Here is a 23,358-nt window from a genome sequence, read left to right on the forward strand (position 1 = left end):
GCACCCGCAATCTAGCCAGAGACCAATTGCTGGGGGAAAATGTTTTGTGGGGAGAGGGTGGTGGGTGCAGAGGAGGGGTGATCTGGGGGTGATCAGGGGGTGATCTGGGAGGGGGATGGGGTAGGGTATGGAGGGGGGCAGCTACACTACAGAAAATGTTAGGTTAAAAATAAATAAATAATATTGCAATTTGGGTACTGGCAGACAGCTGCTAGTACCCAAAATGGTGGCTAATAGTTAGTGGGGGGAGGGTTAGAGAGCTCTTTGGGGGGGATCAGGGAGGTTGGGGCTAAGGGGGATCCTACAAAGCAGAATATGTTAGTTTTTTTTAATAATTAAAATAAAATAAAAAAACACTCGCCTAGATTTAGAGTTCTGCGTTAGCCGTCCAAACCAGCGTTAGGGGGTCCTAACCCTGGTTTTGGCTGCCCGCTGGTATTTAGAGTCAGTCAGGAAAGGGTCTAACGCTCACTTTCCAGCCACGACTTTTCCATACCGCAGATCCCCTTACGTCAATTGCGTATCTTATATTTTCAATGGGATCTTTCTAACGCTGGTATTTAGAGTCTTGGCTGAAGTGAGTGTTAGAACTCTAACGACAAAACTCCAGCCGCAGAAAAAAGTCAGGAGTTAAGAGCTTTATGGGCTAACGCTGGTTCAAAAAGCTCTTAACTACTGGGCTCTAAAGTACACTAACACCCATAAACTACCTATGTACCCCTAAACCGAGGTCCCCCACATCGCCGCCACTATAATTAAATTTTTTAACCCCTAATCTGCCGACTGTACACCGCCGCAACCTACATTATCCCTATGTACCCCTAATCTCCTGTCCCTAACATCGCCGACACCTATATTATATTTATTAACCCCTAATCTGCCCCCCCCCCAACGTCGCCGCTACCTACCTACACTTATTAACCCCTAATCTGCCGACCGGACCTCGCCGCCACTATAATAAATGTATTAACCCCTAAATCTCCTCACTCCCACCTCAAAAACCCTATAATAAATAGTATTAACCCCTAATCTGCCCTCCCTAACATCGCTGACACCTAACTTCAAGTATTAACTCCTAATCTGCCGACCGGACCTCACCGCTACTATAATAAATGTATTAACCCCTAAAGCTAAATCTAACCCTAACACCCCCCTAAGTTAAATATAATTTAAATCTAACGAAATAAAATAAATCTTATTAAATAAATTATTCCTATTTAAAGCTAAATACTTACCTGTAAAATAAACCCTAATATAGCTACAATATAAATAATAATTACATTGTAGCTATTTTAGGATTAATATTTATTTTACAGGCAACTTTGTATTTATTTTAACCAGGTACAATAGCTATTAAATAGTTAATAACTATTTAATATCTACCTAGTTAAAATAATTACAAAATTACCAGTAAAATAAATCCTAACCTAAGTTACAATTAAACCTAACACTACACTATCAATAAATTAATTAAATAAACTACCTACAATTATCTACAATTAAATCAACTAAACTAAATTACAAAAAAAACAAACACTAAATTTAAAAAAAACAAACACTAAATTACAAAAAATAAAAAAAGATTACAAGAATTTTAAACTAATTACACCTACTCTAAGCCCCCTAAAAAAATAACAAAGCCCCCCCAAAATAAAAAAATGCCCTACCCTATTCTAAAATAAAAAGTTAACAGCTCTTTTACCTTACCTGCCCTTAAAAGGGCCCCTGAAGATCTCCCTACCTTATCTTCACCACGCCGGGTATCACCGATCCGTCCAGAAGAGGCTCAGAGGATTCTATCAGCCAATCGGAATTAAGGTAGGAAAAATCTGATTGGCTGATTGAATCAGCCAATGAGATTCAAGTTAAATCTGATTGGCTGATTGGATCAGCCAATCAGATTGAGCTCGCATTCTATTGGCTGATCGGAACAGCCAATAGAATGCAAGCTCAATCTGATTGGCTGATTGGATCAGCCAATCCCATTGAACTTGAATCTGATTGGCTGATTCAATCAGCCAATCAGATTTTTCCTACCTTAATTCCAATTGGCTGATAGAATCCTATCAGCCAATCGGAATTCGAGGGACGCCATCTTGGATGACGTCCCTTAAAGGAAACTTCATTCGTCGTCTAGTCGTCGGGAGAAGAGGATGTTCCGCGCCGGAGGTCTTGAAGATGGAGCCGCTCCTCGTCGGATGGATGAAGATAGAAGATGCTGCTTGGATGAAGATGTTTGCTGGTCCGGATGTCCTCTTCTTGCCGGATAGGATGAAGACTTCGGAGCCTCTTCTGGACGGATCGGTGATACCCGGCGTGGTGAAGATAAGGTAGGGAGATCTTCAGGGGCTTAGTGTTAGGTTTTTTAAGGGGGGTTTGGGTTAGATTAGGGGTATGTGGGTGGTGGGTTGTAATGTTGGGGGGGGTATTGTATGTTTTTTTACAGGCAAAAGAGCTGAATTATTTGGGGCATGCCCCGCAAAAGGCCCTTTTAAGGGCTGGTAAGGTAAAAGAGCTGTAAACTTTTTATTTTAGAAAAGGGTAGGGCATTTTTTTATTTTGGGGGGCTTTGTTATTTTTTTAGGGGGCTTAGAGTAGGTGTAATTAGTTTAAAATTCTTGTAATCTTTTTTTTTTGTAATTTAGTGTTTGTTTGTTTTTGTAATTTAGTGTTTGTTTGTTTTTGTAATTTAGTTTAATTGTAGATAATTGGAGGTAGTTTATTTAATTAATTTATTGATAGTGTAGTGTTAGGTTTAATTGTAACTTAGGTTAGGATTTATTTTACTGGTAATTTTGTAATTATTTTAACTAGGTAGCTATTAAATAGTTATTAACTATTTAATAGCTATTGTACCTGGTTAAAATAAATACAAAGTTGCCTGTAAAATAAATATTAATCCTAAAATAGCTACAATGTAATTATTCGTTATATTGTAGCTATATTAGGGTTTATTTTACAGGTAAGTATTTAGCTTTAAATAGGAATAATTTATTTAATAAGATTTATTTTATTTTGTTAGATTTAAATTATATTTAACTTAGGGGGTGTTAGGGTTAGACTTAGCTTTAGGGGTTAATACATTTATTATAGTAGCGGTGAGGTCCGGTCGGCAGATTAGGGGTTAATACTTGAAGTTAGGTGTCAGCGATGTTAGGGAGGGCAGATTAGGGGTTAATACTATTTATTATAGGGTTTTTGAGGCGGGAGTGAGGCGGTTTAGGGGTTAATACATTTATTATAGTTGCAGCGAGGTCTGGTCGGCAGATTAGGGGTTAATAAGTGTAGGTAGGTAGCGGCGACGTTGGGGGGGCAGATTAGGGGTTAATAAATATAATATAGGTGTCGGAGATGCTAGGGGCAGCAGATTAGGGGTACATAGCTATAATGTAGGTTGCGGCGGTGTCCGGAGCAGCAGATTAGGGGTTAAAAGTGTAATGCAGGGGTCAGCGATAGCGGGGGCGGCAGATTAGGGGTTAATAAGTGTAAGGTTAGGGGTGTTTAGACTAGGGGTTCATGTTAGGGTGTTAGGTGCAGACTTAGGAAGTGTTTCCCCATAGGAAACAATGGGGCTGCGTTAGGAGCTGAACGCTGCTTTTTTGCAGGTGTTAGGTTTTTTTCAGCTCAAACTGCCCCATTATTTCCTATGGGGGAATCGTGCACGAGCACGTTTTTGAAGCTGGCCGCGTCCGTAAGCAATGCTGGTATTGAGAGTTGAAGTGGCGGTAAATATGCCTGTACGCTCCCTTTTTGGAGCCTAACGCAGCCCTTCAGAGAACTCTCAATACCAGCGTTGTTTAAAAGGTGCGGGGGGAAAACCATGCGTAGCTAACACACTCCTTCTAACGCAAAACTCTAAAACTAGGTGACTTTTATTTTAGTACTAGCAGAATTTCTGCCAGTACTTAAGATGGCGGGGACAATTGTGGGGTGGGGGAGGGAAGAGAGCTATTTGGGAGGGATCAGGGGGTGGGATGTGTCAGGTGGGAGGCTGATCTCTACACTAAAGCTAAAATTAACCCTACAAGCTACCTAATTAACCCTGTCACTGCTTGGCATAATACAAATTTGGTGCGCAAAGGCATTTAGCGGCCTTCTTATTACCAAAAAGCAATGCCAAAGTCATATATGTCTGCTATTTCTGAACAAAGGGTATCCCAGAGCAGCATTTACAACCATTTGTGCCATAATTGCACAAGCTGTTTGTAAATAATTTCAGTGAGAAACCCAAAGTTAGTGAAAAAGTTAGCGTTTTTTTTTTATTTGATCGCATTTGACGGTGAAATGGTGGCATGAAATATATCAAAATGGGCCTAGATCAATACTTTGGGTTGTCTACTACACTACCCTAAAGCTAAAATTAACCCTACAAGCTACCTAATTAACCCTGTCACTGCTTGGCATAATACAAATTTGGTGCGCAAAGGCATTTAGCGGCCTTCTAATTACCAAAAAGCAACGCCAAAGCCATATATGTCTGCTATTTCTGAACAAAAGGGATCCCAGAGAAGCAATTACAACCATTTGTGCCATAATTGCATAAGTTGTTTGTAAATAATTTCAGTGAGAAACCTAATATTTGTGAAAAAGTTTGTGAAAAAGTGAACTTTTTTTTTTATTTGATCGCATTTGGCAGTGAAATGGTGGCATGAAATATACCAAAATGGGCCTAGATCAAAACTTTGGGATGTCTTCTAAAAAAAAAATATATACATGTCAATGTATATTCAGGGATTCCTGACAGATATCAGTGTTCCAATCTAACTCGCTAATTTTGAAAAAAAAAATGGTTTGGAAATAGCAAAGTGCTACTTGTATTTATTGCCCTATAACATGAAGAACATGTAAACATTGGGTATTTCTAAACTCAGGACAAAATTTAGAAACTATTTAGCATGGGTGTTTTTTGGAGGTTGTAGATGTGTAACAGATTTTGGAGGTCAAAGTTAGAAAAAGTGTTTTTTTTCCATTTTTTCATCATATTTTATAATTTTTTCTATGGTAAATTATAAGATATGATGAAAATAATGGTATCTTTAGAAATTCCATTTAATGGCGAGAAAAACGGTATATAATATGTGTGAGTACAGTAAATGAGTAAGAGGAAAATTGCAGCTAAACACAAACACTGCAGAAATGTAAAAATAGCCCTGGTCCTTAAGGGAAAGACATTGAAAAATGGCCTTGTCCTTAAGGGGATAAAATACTCAGATTATATAAACAATATATATATTGGTCTGGGAGATATACCTTTATGCCTGATATACTATATTAGATAAGTGTCTGCTGTATTGAGTGGCTAGCTGTATTGATGAATTTAAAATATTTGACTGTATTTCAAAATAAAACTACATTTATTTATTTTTGTTTCAGGAATCTGGTGTGAAAATGAGGTTCCAAATATGACTAGTTGATACTGGTATATAAATGCCTATGTAATGTGTACCATGAATTGTATCATATAGTTTTATGCACTCAATATTACGGGAATATCCACAGATAGGCAATGTATTCCTATTAGATGAAGTAAAATCAAATATATATATACATTATATCTATAATGATATTAATTACTACAGAATTACATCAGACTGCTACTCACAGGGTATGTATATTATATAAGATGATAACTGAAAAAGGTGGCGATATTATATCAGAATATGAACTAAAATTATCATTAATCTCATACTGAAATTATGAATTAAAATCCTTTTACGTCCCCTTATAGAAACTTATCTTTTGGGTACATCTCTTAAAACGTTATCAGTGGGAAGTATATACTGTATATATATGTATGTGTATGTTGTATAGATTTAATGTTGTAGACAGGTCTAGTGTTTAAATGTATAAGAATACATACTAAATCAATATACTCATGCTTACTCTTAAAGTGTACGTTTCCAGTTGAGCCAGATAGTCACATGTATATTGACCAAATAGTTTATTGAGCTAGAAAATATAAGTGTATTAAGAAACACTTTAAAAATATATAAGAAAATATATTTCTCTGTAGTATTTTGCAAACAAAGCTACATTTTAGTTGCCTGTTGCCCCTGGTGTCCAATATGAGAATTGCAGCCAAAGGTATTCAATTGGGAAATTGAATAACCAGTGGATTAGCCAATGAAAGGTAAGGGCTTAATCAAAGATTTTTCCTTTGGGTGATTTAGAATTGAAGGTGGAGTTGGTCACAGACAAAAAGTCTATGCAAAGAAGGGAAGAGACACAAAAAACACACTTTGGTTTGGGGCCTGGTTTGGAATAACTCTCTGTGTTTGTGATACCCTGTTTGCAAAAATACCTTCACGTATGACTTTGGAAAACTCTGATTTAAAAAGCTGAACTCTCATATTGGTTACTGGTAACGTATTAGCGGTTGTCATATAGTTTTAATGTTTTAAATCAAAAGGTATTCTATAGCAATAGTTAAATTGTAGCTGTGATTTGTAAGTGAAATTGTAATTACAGGTAGGTGTTCCATAGGCCTTTGTGGTCTACAAATAATCATATCTAGCATCAAGCAATTTACTGTTGAGAGGAAAGGATTTGTATTTCATATTGATAAATTCATTTTATTTACTGTGAACCTCTTAAGAATTGCACATAAATTGGCTAATGTGTTGAATTGATAATTGTATAACAATCTCTAGGTTTAAGTGAAGTATATTAGATTATATTGGGTTGAAAATAGTGAATTATATTTCCCTGGAAATTCCATTAGATTGTGGGAGTTAAAGGGTCATGATACCCAATTTTTTTCTTTCATGATTTAGAAAGAGCATGTCATTTTAAACAACTTTCTAATTTACTTCTATTATCTAATTTGCTTCATTCTCTTGATATCACTTGCTGAAAAACATTTCTAGATATGCTCAGCAGCTGCTGATTGGTTGCTGCACATAAAGGCCTTGTGTGATTGGCTCACACATGTACATTGCTATTTCTTCAACAAAGGATATCTAAAGAATTGAGCAAATTAGATAATAGAAGTAAATTGAAAAGTTGTTTAAAATTGCATGCCCTATCTGAATCATGAAAGTTTAATTTTGACTAGACTGTCCCTTTAAGCTAAGATTTCATTGTGAGATTTGAACATAGGTGAGTACAAGTGTTGTTAAATAAGCTATATATATTGAATTGGTTAAACTTTCTGGCTATTCATAAATTGTTCTAGTATAATTCCTATGTGATATTTAATAAGCAATATATTTTGAGTTTAGGTTAATTTATAGAAATATTTCATCCATTGATGTGATAATTGACGATATCTACTGAATAGTAATTTAATCTAAAAATCTCTAGAGCCTGCTTTATGTTCTAATATTGTATTGATCAATTTATAGATATAACTGGTCATATGTGATATTCAGTTATTACATAAATAATATCAATTTGTATATAAAAATTAACTGATCAGAATTTAGGAATATTTTATATTGAGATTAAATATTAATTTTTGATAATAATATTGTTGTCAAATTTATAGATATCTCAATAGTGATATTTTGGGGTACACTACAGAGATTTAACATCTTACTGGAATGTATTGACAAAATTCTACTATATTAATTGTAGATATGGCTGACAATAATTTTATACTGCTATTAATTATTAATATTCATAATTAATACATAACACGTTGGTGGCAACTGCTGCTGATAAATACACCAACATTACTGGAGGACACTCCTGAGACGTATCAACACCATGTATCAAGTCACTACTAGCTATAGAACTGTTCATGAGTTTAGAACAACATTAGTGATATGTACTGTGCTAAAGTGACCTACTCATCTCACAGTTGTCTCTCATTAACCTTGGATTTCCCTCTTATATACATGCATATAATATTATTTTTATTTAATGCAACTTCATTTATCTTATTCCAAGTTTTACAAAAGAGGAACACAAAATTAACCATTTATTAATCGCTTGGTAATAACATATACTCATCAAAGGAGCACACCATTATGAAATATTGTTATTTTTTCTTGCATGAATTGTACATTTTGATTAATAAACATATCTAGTAACAATATAGAATCTCAAAGGGGTCTGGTGATTTTTTTTTATATAAGAGAAAAAAATGTCATACTTTACTTCATTACTATATATAGAGCTCTATAGTAATCAATACAAATTCCCTGGTGAAATGCATTACATTTAGGGGGTCAATTTATTATTGGCCGAATTGGGCCAATTCACACTGTTTCCGCACGAGCCTTCAGGCTGGCCGGAAACAGGAGTTAAGAAGCAGCGGTCTATAGACTGCTGCTCCTTAACTCATACACCACCTCTGAGGCTGTGTACAGCAATCCACCCGATCGTATAGGATTGACACCCCCTGCTAGTGACCGATTGGCCATGAATCTGCAGGGGGCGGTATTGCACAAGCAGTTCACTAAAACTGCTTGTGCAATGCTGAATACGGACAGCGTATGTCTGGCGGATATGATACGCTAATAAATTGACCCCTATATGTTAGAAAACTATGTGGTAAACCATTTCTCTAACACTTTTCAAATGCATTTGAAATTTTGTCAGATGTTAAGTGAAACCCTATTCCCATTTTTTTGTAATGTCCAGCAACTTGTAGTTTTTAGAAGAAAATTAGCGTCACAGAATATGTTGCTTAGCAAAACTCATCTGATGATACAAACGTCACCTTCACCTGTGATCAATTCAGCCTCTATAGACAAGAAATATATATATTTATATTCATATTTAATAAATCTACTCCTATGTTTAGTTAGTATATTTTTCTTTATGGTCAATATACAACATTTTATATCTTTCGTTATGAATTCCTTGTTACTTTATTAGATATTATTTCAGAATTTAATATATTTTATATTTATATTAATAGGTACATTTTATAAATAAAAAATTAGAGATATAATTCTTAAATATTAATATGGCACCATAAAAATCATCATTCAGAAAGACAAAAGTCGGGATCAATTTATATTGAGGGAATTTGTCTTTTTTTTTTTTTTTGCTCCATTGATTTCAACCTTCCACTGTCAAACTGCAGCTACTGTGCATCAAATACCTTATAGTTTTGTAAATTAAGTCACAGTGTAAAATGTTTTGCAGTCATTTAATCCTTTATTGCCCTGCCATTGCTAAGATAATGTATTTTTCAGCAGGTTCATAAAGTTTTGTTTTTTTTCCTTTTTGAATTTTTCACCTAGAACCTGTTGAAAACACATTTTTACTTATTTTAAGAGCACAAGTACATATTTTAAAGTTTTGTTCATGCTCAATAGAGATCACCTAAATTATGTTCAAGAAAAACCATGCTTTATTTTCTGTAAACAACTCAAAATGGATTCTAATATTTCATGGATGACAAATTATAACAAAAATATAAAAAAAATACACATAGCAAATGTGTGAATGCTAAATGTATTCATTCTAAAATATTAACATATTCATTTAAATAAATCAAACTGTGTTTTTAAAACATAATTTAATGCGAAGGTATCAAATGGGTTAATTGCAAAGCAGTCAACGATACTATATTATAGTGATGTTGTGGAGAATAAGAATGCCCCAGCCTATGAAAGAGGCTAGATCTAGTCAAATGAGAAGAATGAGAGAACATTGACAGTGAGAATGGCAGAGCCTGCAAGAAGCCAAGTTAGAGGGGCATACCCTAAAACAGGTACTCTGGTTAAGAAAATCAAAGTAAGAGGGGTGGAGCCTCATTTTGAGGTTTTTCCAGCAAGATGTAAAGTGGGTCAGGGACAGACAGTGGCAGAGATTGAGCTGGAGGGACAGAGAGGGGTATAAGGTGCCTGACTTGTGAGAGCTAAGGACAAATCTAGTGAATGTAGGTGGGTCAGAGGTGAATGTGAATGGTCAATCAAGAGTTGTTGATCCTGGGGTAAAAATACTTATAAAAAGAAAAGCGATCTCCCAGGAACGAGCAACAGCTCATTAGCTTGTTCTATAGAATGGTTACCACCTTGGAGTAGCTTCTTTTAGCCCAAATGTATATTTCCCAGAGAAGAACTCTGTGGGGGAAAGTCTTCCTAAGGATTATGGGGGAAACCAGACGTGGACACCTTGCCCAATGTGCCTAGTGGTATATGGCTGCACCTCAGTGACAAGGCCCCCAAAGGAGGCCGAAACGATCATCTGGGGTTGCTATTTTCCTTGGTCAGGGGGGATTGCCTGGTATTTCAGGGATGGACTGAACTTCTCACTCTGTTCCATTTATGAGTAAGTAGACACTACTCTTTTGTGAACAATTCCAAGTACATAGTATTTTCTCCACTTTATGTACTTTATGTGTATGAAAATATTTGTTTCAATGTGTGTGTGTGTGTTTAGACTCTAACATTATCCCAACTATATATTTTTTAGTGGATGTAAGAATATAATAGACTGCACTAATAAAATTGTAGTAAACATGTGCAGAAAGTCCTGCATGATGGAAATTAGATGTAGGCAAGTCATTCCAGGATTATCAAAGAGTCATGTAGGTAAAGCAATTACATAAGTGTGGGTGGAAATGGGAAATCAGAACTATACCTTCAATACCATAGATTGTCAGGGAAGTATTCTCGGATTGTTCATCAGAAAAGGAGGTTTCTTCCATGTTTTCACACTCCCAGAAGTCTTTGTCTTCCAAACAAGAACTTGTTCTCTCTGTCCACTCCTACAGAGAAATAAATAAATAAATGTATGATATGTGTAAAATGTAATAAAAAAAATTCCCTCCACATCCTTTTGTGCTCTCATTATAGGGACTGGAGAAGATTTTCCTATCATATAATGTATAGTAGTACTAAAAACACAAAACAGATTCCAAAAATCCAAAGTTATTCTGAAATCCAAACTTTTTAATTAAAGGGATACTAAGTCCAATTTTTTTCTTTAATAATTCAGATAGAGCATGTAATTTTAAGCATCTTTCTAATTTACTCATATTATCAAATTTTCCTCGTTCTCTTGCTATCTTTATTTAAAAAAGCAGGAATGTAAAGCTTAGGAGCCTGCCCATTTTAGTTTCAGCACCTTGGATAGCGCTTGTTTGTTGGTGGCTACATTTAGCCACCAATAAGCAAGTGTAACCCAGGTTCTGAACTAAAAACAAGCCGACTCCTATGCTTTGCATGCTCTATCTGAATCATTAAAGAAAAAATATTGGGTTTAGAATAACTTTAATATTTTTATAAAAAATAAAATGATCAAATTACTTTTTTCCCCTATTGTAAGTCACAATCTTCTCTGCCTGAGTAATTGGTTTGATTTTTGTGTTCTAAAATGCAAAAAATAGTCTACATTTATTTAAAACAGCAACAATTACCTTTCTGATTACAGTACTGTACTATCTTTCTGAGGGAACAATGTATACACAAGTATTAAAAATATATAAAACCAACTTAATTTTGCATGTATAAGCAGAATTATGACATGTAAATAGTGCCTTAATGACTAAGAGATTGTTGTTTACACTTGGTCCCATCCCCTCTCCAAACTGTCCAATTTTACTAATTTAAATGTACAAAAACTCTAAAATCCAAACTATTCCGAAATCCAAACCTTTTCCGGACCCAAGCAGCTTGTATAAAAGGTTTTGTACCTGTGCTGTTTTCAGAGTTTTGTCATTGTTTGTTTGTTTTTTTTAACAATCATTTAGCATTTGTCCAGTTTGGGACTTTTTAGTTTATGCAAGTGACATCAAATCTCATAAATATGCAGATAGGGCATGTTGAGAGATTAATGTATTTGAGCCAGATTACCTGTGAGTCCTCCAGGTTATAAGTATAAATAGTCTCTTCTCATGTTTGTGGTAATATGTTTTTGTGTGCTCAAAAGGTAGAGCAAGACCTAAGTGCCAGATAATATAATACAAGATATTATATATATTTTTTAATTTACCTACTGTCGGAAGAGATAATATGGGCAGAAGAGATAATCTGTAACTACCTAGCACTGATTAATTGGAACACACAATTGGTTTGGTGAGCCTTGAACTTCATAGACAGGTGCATCCAATCATGAGAAAAGATATTTAAGGTGGCCAATTGCAAGTTGTTGTTCTCTTTGACTCTCCTCTGAAGAGTGGCAACATGGCGGCCTCAAAACAACTCTCAAATAACCTGAAAACAAAGATTGTTCAACATTATGGTTTAGGGGAAGACTACAAAAAGCTATTGCAGAGATTTAAGCTGTCAGTGTCCACTGTGAGGAACAGAGGAAATGGAAGACCACAGGCACAGTTCTTGTTAAGGCCAGAAGTGGCAGGCCAAGTAAAATATCAGAGAGGCAAAGGCAAAGGATGGTGAGAACAGTCAAAAACAGCCCACAGACCACCTCCAAAGACCTACAACATCATCTTGATGGTGTCACTGTGCATCGTTCAACAATTCAGAGCACTTTGCACAAGGAGAAGCTGTATGGGAGAGTGATGCGGAAGAAGCCTTTTCTGCACACACACCACAAACAGAGTCGCTTGAGGTATGCAAACGCACATTTGGACAAGCCAGCTTAATTTTGGAAGAAGGTGCTGTGGACTGATGAAACAAAGATTGAGTTATTTGGTCATAACAAGGGGTGTTATACATGGCGGCAAAAGAACACAGCGTTCCAAGACAAACACTTGCAAGCCACAGTAAAATTTGGTGGATGTTCCATCATGCTGTGGGGCTGTATGGACAGTGCCGGTACTGGGAATCTTCGTTAAAGTTGAGGGTTGCATGGATTCCACTCAATACCAGCAGATACTTGAGAATAATGTTGAGGAATCAGTCACAAAGTTGAAGTTACGCCGGGGCTGGATATTTCAACAAGACAATGACCCAAAACACTGCTCAAAATCTACTCTGGCATTTATGCAGAGGAACAAGTACAATGTTCTGGAATGGCCATCCCAGTCCCCAGACCTGAATATCATTGAAAATATGTGGGGTGATTTGAAGCGGGTTGTCCATGCTCGGCAACCACCAAACCTAACTGAACTGGAGATGTTTTGCAAGGAGGAATGTTCCAAAATACCTTCATCCAGAATCCAGACACTCATTACAGGCTATAGAAAGCGTCTAGAGGCTGTTATTTCTGCTAAAGTAGGCTCTACTAAATATTGATGCAATATTTCTGTTGGGGTGCCCAAATTTATGCACCTGTCTAATTTCATTTTGATGCATATTGCACGTTTTCTGGTAATCCAATAAACCTCATTTCACTACTGAAATATTACTGTGTCCTTCAGTTTTTTGATAGATCAAAATGAAATTGCTAATCCAAACACCCAATTATTTATAAATGAAAATCATGGAAATTGTCAGGGGTGCCTAAACTTTTGCATACAACTGTATGTGTTTTGTACAAGCATATTTAGCACAATAACAGCAAACAGGTATTTTTCCTGTGTACATCTTAATTAATCACCAGAATTTTGTAACATTCAATTTTCCATGCATTTAGCGCATGGAAATCACACTAAAAATAAATCACAACAAAAGTAGACCACATTTCATTGAAGTCTGAGAAAGCCTGCTGTAGAAACATGTATCCAAGACAAAGCAACAAATGTGGTCCTCTGACTGAATACATCCATTGGCATTTGCATTACCTTTATAGTGTATATCTGTATGTGTGTATCAGAATTACAGATTGTAAATATTCTATAAATTTGACTATGGCTGCTTCTTTAGAACTGATATATGAAATCACAATAGTTACAGCACCTCACCACTTTTCCTGTGCACGTAGGAAGGGGTTACTGCAGAAACCCCAAAGTATATCAAAGTCCAAAGTATTCCACAGCACCAGGATTGTGAATAAAAAACTTTTATTGTAACATCAGAGTCATCAGATAAACATGCAACGTTTCAGGCTATTCACCCTTAATCATGCAATGCAAATACACCTATGGGGGTGCCTTAAATACACCTGGATACACCAACAAGCAATACCTGTTACCAGGCCATATATCATATATACCAATACTACAATACTCTTATAGTGACACCTAGTGGTCAAATTAATATTACACTTATCAATACAGCCTCCCCTGTGGACTCAAGGGAAGTTCTATTACCCCCCCCCCCCCAAAATCCAGGTTACCTTAAAACAACTAAGGCTCCATTGCCACATAAGGAAACATTCTCCAACCACATGACCCCCTTAAATCTCAAAACATTTACCCTTGACCAAAAGATTAACCAATGAGAAGAGTAAGTTACCTTAGTTTTGACATTCAGCTTTGAGACTAAACTTTAAATGGCCATTATTGTGATAATAGTGTGACTATCAATGCCGATTGGATCAGCAACAGTTTCTGCTTAGGATCAACTGTTCTCTCTGGGTCCCTTGTGGTACTTTACCTATGTTTAAGCCTTTTGTGGGGTTAAACACATAGCTCTGCTGCATTGCTTGTGATAATATGACATGTATTTATAACATATTATTTTTAAAAAACAGGCCTAAACTACATTGATTAAGATGACTGCAAGTGACCCTTTTTGAAGTGGTCTGCAGTGGATGAAAATATACATCACTGTAATGAGGATTAAGGTAGGTCAAAATATGTATGTGGGATGTAAGGGTTAACTTGGTTAAGGGTAGTAGTAATAGTAGTCATGTGGGGAGACCAGCTCTGTAAGTATTAGTAGTCATGTGGGGAGACCAGCTCTGTAAGTATTAGTAGTCATGTGGGGAGACCAGCTCTGTAAGTATTAGTAGTCATGTGGGGAGACCAGCTCTGTAAGTATTAGTAGTCATGTGGGGAGACCAGCTCTGTAAGTATTAGTAGTCATGTGGGGAGACCAGCTCTGTAAGTATTAGTAGTCATGTGGGGAGACCAGCTCTGTAAGTATTAGTAGTCATGTGGGGAGACCAGCTCTGTAAGTATTAGTAGTCATGTGGGGAGACCAGCTCTGTAAGTATTAGTAGTCATGTGGGGAGACCAGCTCTGTAAGTATTAGTAGTCATGTGGGGAGACCAGCTCTGTAAGTATTAGTAGTCATGTGGGGAGACCAGCTCTGTAAGTATTAGTAGTCATGTGGGGAGACCAGCTCTGTAAGTATTAGTAGTCATGTGGGGAGACCAGCTCTGTAAGTATTACTGCGGTGAAGAGAGACTATAATAATGTTTAATGTGTATATATGTCTTATATGAGTATACATGTAAGTATATACTTATTTATATATATATATATATATTATATATATATATATATATATCTACTATATATATATGTCTAAATATGCGTATAATTTGTATGTATATATATATATATATATATATATATATATATATATATATATATATATGTGTGTATAAGATGTCAAAATAACTAGAGTATTGCTGTATGCAATGATACCTTTTTTATTGGACTAACATAATATTATGTTACTAACATAATATTTAAAAGACAAGCTTTCAATATATTTACTCCCTTTCTCAAGTCTGAAGCAAGTCTGAAGCAATACTAATCAATTACTTCAGACTTGAAAAAGGGAACAAATAACTTGAAAGCTATTTTGACATTTTGCTATTGGACTAATATGACTAAACCAGTCTACACATAAATATAAATATATATATATATATATCATTGTGTAAATATATGCAACTACCAGGGTGCTGTTCGAAAGTAGTATAACAAATATAACTCCATTCTTCCAGAACAGACCACTGCACTCACCGGATACAAAATCCGGTGAGTGCAGTGGTCTGTTCTGGAGGAATAGAGTAATATTTGACATATATATATATATATATATATATATATATATATATATATATATATATATATATATATATATTTATACACAGGGGTTGAAAAAGTTGCCTAAGATCTAGTGGTCCCGTCCCATGAAATTTCTTAGTGGTCCCACTTTTCAACTCCAAATTTTCACAATGTCATATGTAAACTTGTATTACGCCGTTATACGCTTCTAATATACATTTGTATTAAGAATAAAACACTCTTTGTATACAATTATATACTAATAAATATTTTAAACATATTCTCATACCTAAAAAGGGAATATTCTTGTCCCACATGTCAGCAAGTTGAGGCAGGAATAATTGCACACATACATATATAGCCAGGGATATACACACACTCAGTTATATACGCACACAGACACACAATCACAGACACACACTAACACTCTTACACACACAAACACTTTTACACACACAAACACTCTCTCTTACACACTCACACAAACTAACTCTCACACACACTTACAAATAAGTTAGTAAGTAATAACACTTTGTCACACAGTTTCTCTCACAAATATTCTCACTTTCTCACACACACATCCTATTTGTCACTCTTTTATTCTCACTATCTAACACAGACAAACTCTCTTACACACAATTGTTTTGCAGTTACTATGGAGGGGGCGCATGTATTACTGTAGCACCCCATACCTTTACAAGGTAGTTTTTTTACATATCCTATGCTACAGTAGGACAAGGAGAATGATAAATAAGAAAATATGATACCCTCTGCCATCTCCACTGTGCAGCCATTGATAGGGTACAAGCTAAGGTTGCTTAAAAAAATAAAACTAAGACATTAAAGTGTAGAACCACCTTTACTATAGACAAACTTTTAACCATCATCCTTTTCAGTCAAGGCATATTTTATAGTGATCAGATTAGGGGATTCATTCTGCATGTGACTTTACAGACACAGTGGGGCAGATTTATCAATGTGCGGGTGGACATGATCCTCTGTAGCGGATCATGTTCACCCCACATCAATAAATGCCATACACTGTCGGCATTTATCATACGCTCTCTGCATTTATCATTGCACAAGCATTTAGTGAAATGCTTGTGCAATGCCGCCCCCTGCACATTCGTGGCCAATCGGCCGCTAGCAGAAGGTGTCAATAATCCCGATCGTATCCGATTGGGATGATTGCAGTTCGCCACTGCTTCTTAACGCCTGATTCCGGCGAGCCTGAAGGCTTGCACGGAATATGCAGCTTGACTGCTTGATAAATCGTCCGCTTTGTTTTCTGTTATTTATCACCCTATCATCTGGGAATATTGACCTGAGAATTGCAGTGTTACTGAGTGTAAACTGCAACAACCTCTTCAATGACTTCATTTGTTATTTGAAAATTGTTGTGTGGGGCAGTATTAGAAAAAGTAGTAGTAACATTATATGTAAACATGTAGCTTATGCTGTATACAAATAGATATACATGCTATTCCATTATTATACCAAATAGTTTCTGTTGACCACTTAACTTTTTATAAAGTGTGCACAAATGCTGAGAGTTTGCTTTACCCTTATACCACCCATCCTGACTGACTTGCTTATCATTCAGCCAGAGTGGAGTAGCTGTACAACAGTACAATAATTTAAAGTTTTGTGGCCAGTATATAAAAAAAAATCAACAAGGCTTAGGGGGAATCTTCTGTTTTTAAGGCATTTTCTACATGATTATAGATTATTTTAACATGTTTAGCTTTTTTATATTTTAAAAAAACAGAAATCTTTATAAAAATGAAAGACTATACTACAGATACATGTTGAAAATAGTAGATCATTTTTCTAAGTAGTCCCAAAAAATGTCAAGGTCGCCCGGGACCATTGGACGACTGGGTTTTTCAACCCCTGTATATATCTATATAGATAGATAGATAGATAGATAGATAGATACATATTAGGGCTGCATGATTAATTGCATGATGCAATTAATCGCAATTTTAAATTGCGGGAGTATGCAATTTGTTTGATTAAAAAAAAAATCCTCCCATGTGGCTGACTGTACTGCATTGAGGATTTTTTTTGCAATAAAAAAAATTGCATACTGCCACGATTTAAAATCACGATTAATCGTATTGTAGATTAATCGTGCAGCCATAGTACATACCCTAAGTTTCAGACTGCAGACGTTCCTATCGGGAAATATAAGTAAGCGACTTTCCCTTTTCTTCACTCTCCTGCATAGGCTCTGCTTTTAGACATCGATTAATTGAGATCACAAACAGAACACGTTTTTATATTAAAAAATCGCATACTCCCATGATTTAAAATTGTGGTGATTTAAAATTGCGATTAATCACATCATACAATTAATCGTGCAGCCCTAATATATATATACAGTATATATATATATATATATATATGTGTGTGTGTGTGTATACAAATGTATATACATGTGTGTTTATGTGTTTATATGTGTAAATATGTATATACATACATATATACACAAATAAGTGAAATATACCTTGCCATATACCATATCCCTCATAAAAAAATGTATTAATATTTATATGAACATTTGTTTATCATAAAGTCTATATGTGAGTGCAATAGTTTATTTTTGATAAGTTTATGATGTGTTTGGTGAACATTTTTTAACCCTTACAGTTTACGCAGTTTAAGTGGCCTATGTATCAAGCTCCGAATAGAGCTTGAGGCCCCGTGTTTCTAAAGACCGCTGCTCCATAACCCTGTCCGCCTGCTCTGATGAAGCGGACAGGAATCGCCACAATGATTGATACCTCCCTGCTGGCGGCCGATTGGCCGCGAGTCTGCAGGGGGTGGCGTTGCACCAGCAGCTCTTGGGAGCTGCTGGTGCAATGCTGAATACGGAGAGCGTATTGCTCTCCGCATTCAGCGATGTCTGTCGGACCTGATCCGCACTGTCGGATCAGGTATGACAGATATTTGATCATTCGGCCTCTAGGTCTTTAGTTGCGCTAGTACTTTGGGGCTGATTTATTAATGTGCGGGTGGACATGATCCGATGTAGCTGATCATGTCGGCCCCACATTGATAAATGCCACATTGATAAACGCCGCCCCCTGCACATTTGCGGCCGATCAGCCGCTAGCAGGGGGTGTCAATCATTCCCATCATATCTGATCGGGATGATTGCTGTCCGCCAAGGTGGCGAATGAGTTAAGGAGCAGCGGTCTTAAGGCCTGAAAGCTCGCGTGGAAACAGCTGCATCCGCAGCTACATAAATCGGCCTCTGAGCGCTCGAGCTACTTTCAACTTGCAATATGCGAGTTAGAATCGTTGCAAATAAGCCTTTTTCTTAAATTTTTCTTTAAAATATTTTGCACTGATTTTCGAAAGGTCATAATGACATTAAGTAAACTGAATTGGGTTAGCAGGATAAGAAAAATTAATTTGCCACTTTACTCTTGCCAGTGTTGTCTAAATTACAATTCCATTTATTTCTCTCTTTTAAGTGGATCTATAAAGCAACAGTTAAAGGGACATATAAGTTCAACAATAAATAGCACTGTTGCTTGCACATAATTATATATTTTACCCATGCAAAGTGGTTAAATACATAGGTAAAGTCTGACCAGAGCAGCAACGCACTAGTGGAGCTCAGCTAAACACAGCCATTTCCCAGTAGTGCACTGCTGCTCCTGAGCTTACCTAAATATGCTTTTCAACAAAGGAAACAAACAGAACAAATTAAACTCAATGGGGCCCATTTATCAAAGGGCTTGCGGACCTGATCCGACACTGCGGATCAGGTCCGCAAGACCTCGCTAAATGCGGAGAGCAATACGCTCTCCACATTTAACATTGCACCAGCAGCTCACAAGAGCTGCTGGTGCAACGCCGCCCCCTGCTGACTCGCGGCCAATCGGCCGCCAGCAGGGAGCTGTCAATCAACCCGATCGTATTCGATCGGGTTGATTTCCGGCGGTTCCTGTCCGCCTGCTCAGAGCAGGCGGACAGGGTTATGAAGCAGCGGTCTTTAGACCGCTGCTTCATAACTTGTGTTTCTGGCGAGTCTGAAGACTCGCCAGAAACACGGCCCTTCAAGCTCCATACGGAGCTTGATAAATGGGCCTGAATGACATAAGTAAACTGAAAAGTCTGTTAAAATTTTATGTTGTCTCTGAACTAGGAAACGTTTGAATGTCATGCCCCTTTAACATGTTATGGTATATTATGTAAAAGGAATTAAGAATACAAATAATCCTAGTAATTGTATTTTTTATGCCAAGTTATTTTAGTGTCTTTGACTAATATGAGAGTGTGATAATAGGAGTAGCCTTGGAAATGAGAACTGTAACCCGTACTACTCAGTGGTGAAAACCTCTACTGGGAGGGGTGACCAAGGAGGAAAACAGGAAGTCTGGAACAATTTCCTACTCTGGCACAAAAAAAAAATTCTTTCCAAAATGTAGTCTGCAGTATTGTACTGAATCTGCAACAGTGCATCCAACAGTTCTTAAAGTACAAATCATGTCCCTTTAAGATCAATGTGTTACATTGTTTTAGCAAACAGGAGACAATATACTGAAGTTATCAAGAATCATATGACAGCGAAATATGGGTTATGTAGAGTAAAAGAAGGAGTTATGGATCATATGGAGTGATGGAAGTGGATATACCAGTTTTCAAATGGGACAACAAAAACGTTATTGTGAGGTCTTATATGAAGCATTAGGGGGCACTACACTGATGGGTTAGATGGACCAACATGATTAGTAATACAAAGGTTATTTCAATTAATTTAAGGAGTTACAGGGAGTGTTATATGTGCAGTATGTATTATTAGGAGTGTTATACAGATGATTTCATTCAGTTATATGAGTAATTAGAGGAGCTTTAAAGGTACAGTCTACACCAAAAATGTTATTGTTTAAAAATATAGATAATCCCTTTATTACCCATTCCCCAGTTGTGCTTAACCAGCACTGTTATATTAATACGCGTTTTACCTCTGTGATTACCTTGCATCTAAGTCTCTGCAGACTACCCCATTTTTTTTAATTCTTTTGACAGACTTGAACTTCAGCCAATCAGTGCTGACCCATAAATAACTCCTCAGGAGTGAGCACAATGTTATCTATATGACACACACAAACTAGCAGTGTCTAACAGTGAAAAACTGTCAAAATGCAGAGATAAGAGGTGGTTTTCAAGGGTTTAGAAATTAGCATATGAGCCTACCAAGGTTTAGCTTTCAACAAAGAATACCAAGAGAACAAAGCAAATGTGATGATAAAAGTAAAATTTAATTTTTTTTTCTAAATTGCATGTCCTTTCTGAATCTTGAAAGTTTAATTTTGACTTGACTGTCCCTTTAAGTGACATATGCAACCGCCTAAGGTGTTCTGGAGATGAGTGAGAGTTGGAGCACTGGGAAAGCTTATAAAGCCTATACACAGTAAAGGATTAAATTAGTTAGAGGTTATACAGAATAATAGCAAGAGGAAGACATAGGAAGTAACATTATTTGTATGGAAGGCAGGGATTACAGGGAGTTCTATACACAGAGCACAATGGGGAGATATAGAGATATTCTAATAAGGAGTGATCTAGAGAGAAGTATTTTTCAGAACAATTACCGGGAGCAATAGAAAGGGTTTGAAATAATTAGAATAGAGTGTAGGAAGGGATATAGGGATATCTATAAGGAATAATAGGATACATTATGGGAGTGGTTTATGTAGAAATAAAGGGGTTGTTTCCGTGGCATTTAATTAGATGTGTGGCACGTGTCTCATAATAAATATCTCCTGAGCAAGAGTAATATGCTTTTCATTCATTTCTGCTTACTTACCTCTTTCTGAGTCGGTCACAGCAACCAGTTGAGAGTGAGAAACTAAAACCATGCAGCAGAGCTGAGAGGAAATGTCTAACAGGACGTGATCTGGAGACACCAACATCCATTCCAAAGGAAGGAGTTCCTGAGTCAAAACACAATTATACCTTATGTTAAAGGGACATGAAACCCAAGTTTTTCTTTCATTATTCAGAAAGAACATACCATTTTAGAAAGCTTTCCAATTTACTTCTATCATCTAATTTGCTTCATTCTCTTGATATTCTTTTTTTAAAAGCATATCTAAATAGGCTCAGTAGCTGCTGATTGATGGCTGCACATAGATGCTTCGTGTGATTGGCTCACCCATGTGCATTGCTATTTCTTCAACAAATTATATTTAAACAATGAAGCAAATTAGATAATAGAAGTAAATTGGAATGTTGTTTAAAATTGTATTCTCTATCTGAATCATGACAGAAACATTTCATGTCCCTTTAAACACTAGTCCCTAAGTGTAAGTCCAGCATGTGTCACAAGTTTGCCCCCTGTTTTATAGGATATACAAGTGCAAAAAAGTGTGTTACAGCATTCTATTATTGCACTATTACTTCCATTTAATTATGTATTTTCCCATACTTAAAGTCAGCACCAAAGCAGCAAAGCTCTACTAGGAACTAACTGAACACATCTGGTGAGACAATGACAAGAGGCCCCCTGTAGCATGTGACAGCCATCAGCCAATCACAGACTCATACACATATACACTGTGAACCCTTGCGCATACTCAGATGGAGCTGGTACCTCAGAAAGTGTGCATATAAAAAGACTGCACAATTTCATAACCAAAGTAAATTGGAATGTCCCTTAAAACTGCATGTTCTAGCTGAATCATTCAAGTTTAACTTTGAGTTTAGTGTTCCTTTATTTTACCATATTTTTCTGTTATTTAAATGATTTAAGTATGAATATTTGGGGTTTTCTAGTTCTAAGAACTCAAACTGCACATGGCAGGTGTCACAAATCTAATCCTGCCACGTGCCTGTCCCTAATTGGCTTCAGCAGAGGTGATAAGATAAAAACTGCAAAATAATTGTTTATACTAACATAATGACCATGGCTAGCTGTGACTTCTCCAGAAGCAAGTCTGTTAATCTGGATTGACTTTTTCAAAGTTTGAAATCTCCTAATCATTTTCCATTGACTTCCAATTTTAAATAATAAATATGCTCTATATTTTATTTTATTTTATGTTATTGTTAGTGCAATAATAAAATGCTCTAGCTTGTTAAAGCAATGTTTACTACACTAATGCTAGTGCTGAGATTCAGACGATTTTAACCAATTGTTAAGAACCTGTACCTAAAATTTAGAACGTGTAAAGGTTTTGTATTATAGAGAAATTAGAGAACCTGTTGCTAAAATGTTTGAATCCGACCACTGACTAATACCTATTTATAAGTGTTTAACCCCAACAAAAGTGTTAAACGTATAGCTTAATTAAAGGGTCATTTCTGCTCTGTTGCTACAGAAAAACATATTAGCCCAATCTAAATGTTTTTAAACAAATTAACATCCTTTTTACTTCAATTGTTTTTCAATAACCAAAGTTCACCCATCATTTACCTTATTTGGAGGAGCCAATTTGGTCTGCTGACAAGGTTGTCCATTGTTAAAATATTAGTATCAAATGCTAGTATCAAATGTGAATGTTAAAGTCGATCAGGGGAAGATATGTAGCAGGGTTAGCATTGATAAGTCAGCAGGGTGCATTTCAAGTTCTAAGAATTAGAACCAAAATCCACCACCTTATTTGGAGGAGCCAATTTGGTCTGCAGACAAGGTT

The 23,358-nt window shown here is 36.2% G+C and overlaps 1 protein-coding gene across 1 annotated transcript in view; it reads right to left on the reverse strand.

Annotated features, from left to right (window-relative positions):
- USHBP1 (USH1 protein network component harmonin binding protein 1) overlaps nt 1-21,583 on the reverse strand; it is a 206,876-nt gene extending 185,293 nt beyond the window's left edge. The window contains exons 1-2 of the mRNA XM_053702880.1: nt 21,531-21,583; nt 10,540-10,666 (exon numbers count right to left, since the gene is read on the reverse strand). Of these exons, the coding sequence (XP_053558855.1) occupies nt 10,540-10,606 (67 nt within the window). The 5' untranslated portion in view covers nt 10,607-10,666; nt 21,531-21,583. The remainder of the gene's footprint in view (nt 1-10,539; nt 10,667-21,530) is intronic.
- Between the last annotated feature and the right edge of the window lie 1,775 nt (nt 21,584-23,358).

Source organism: Bombina bombina, chromosome 2 (assembly GCF_027579735.1).
Source record: "Bombina bombina isolate aBomBom1 chromosome 2, aBomBom1.pri, whole genome shotgun sequence".
Lineage (NCBI taxonomy): Eukaryota > Metazoa > Chordata > Amphibia > Anura > Bombinatoridae > Bombina > Bombina bombina.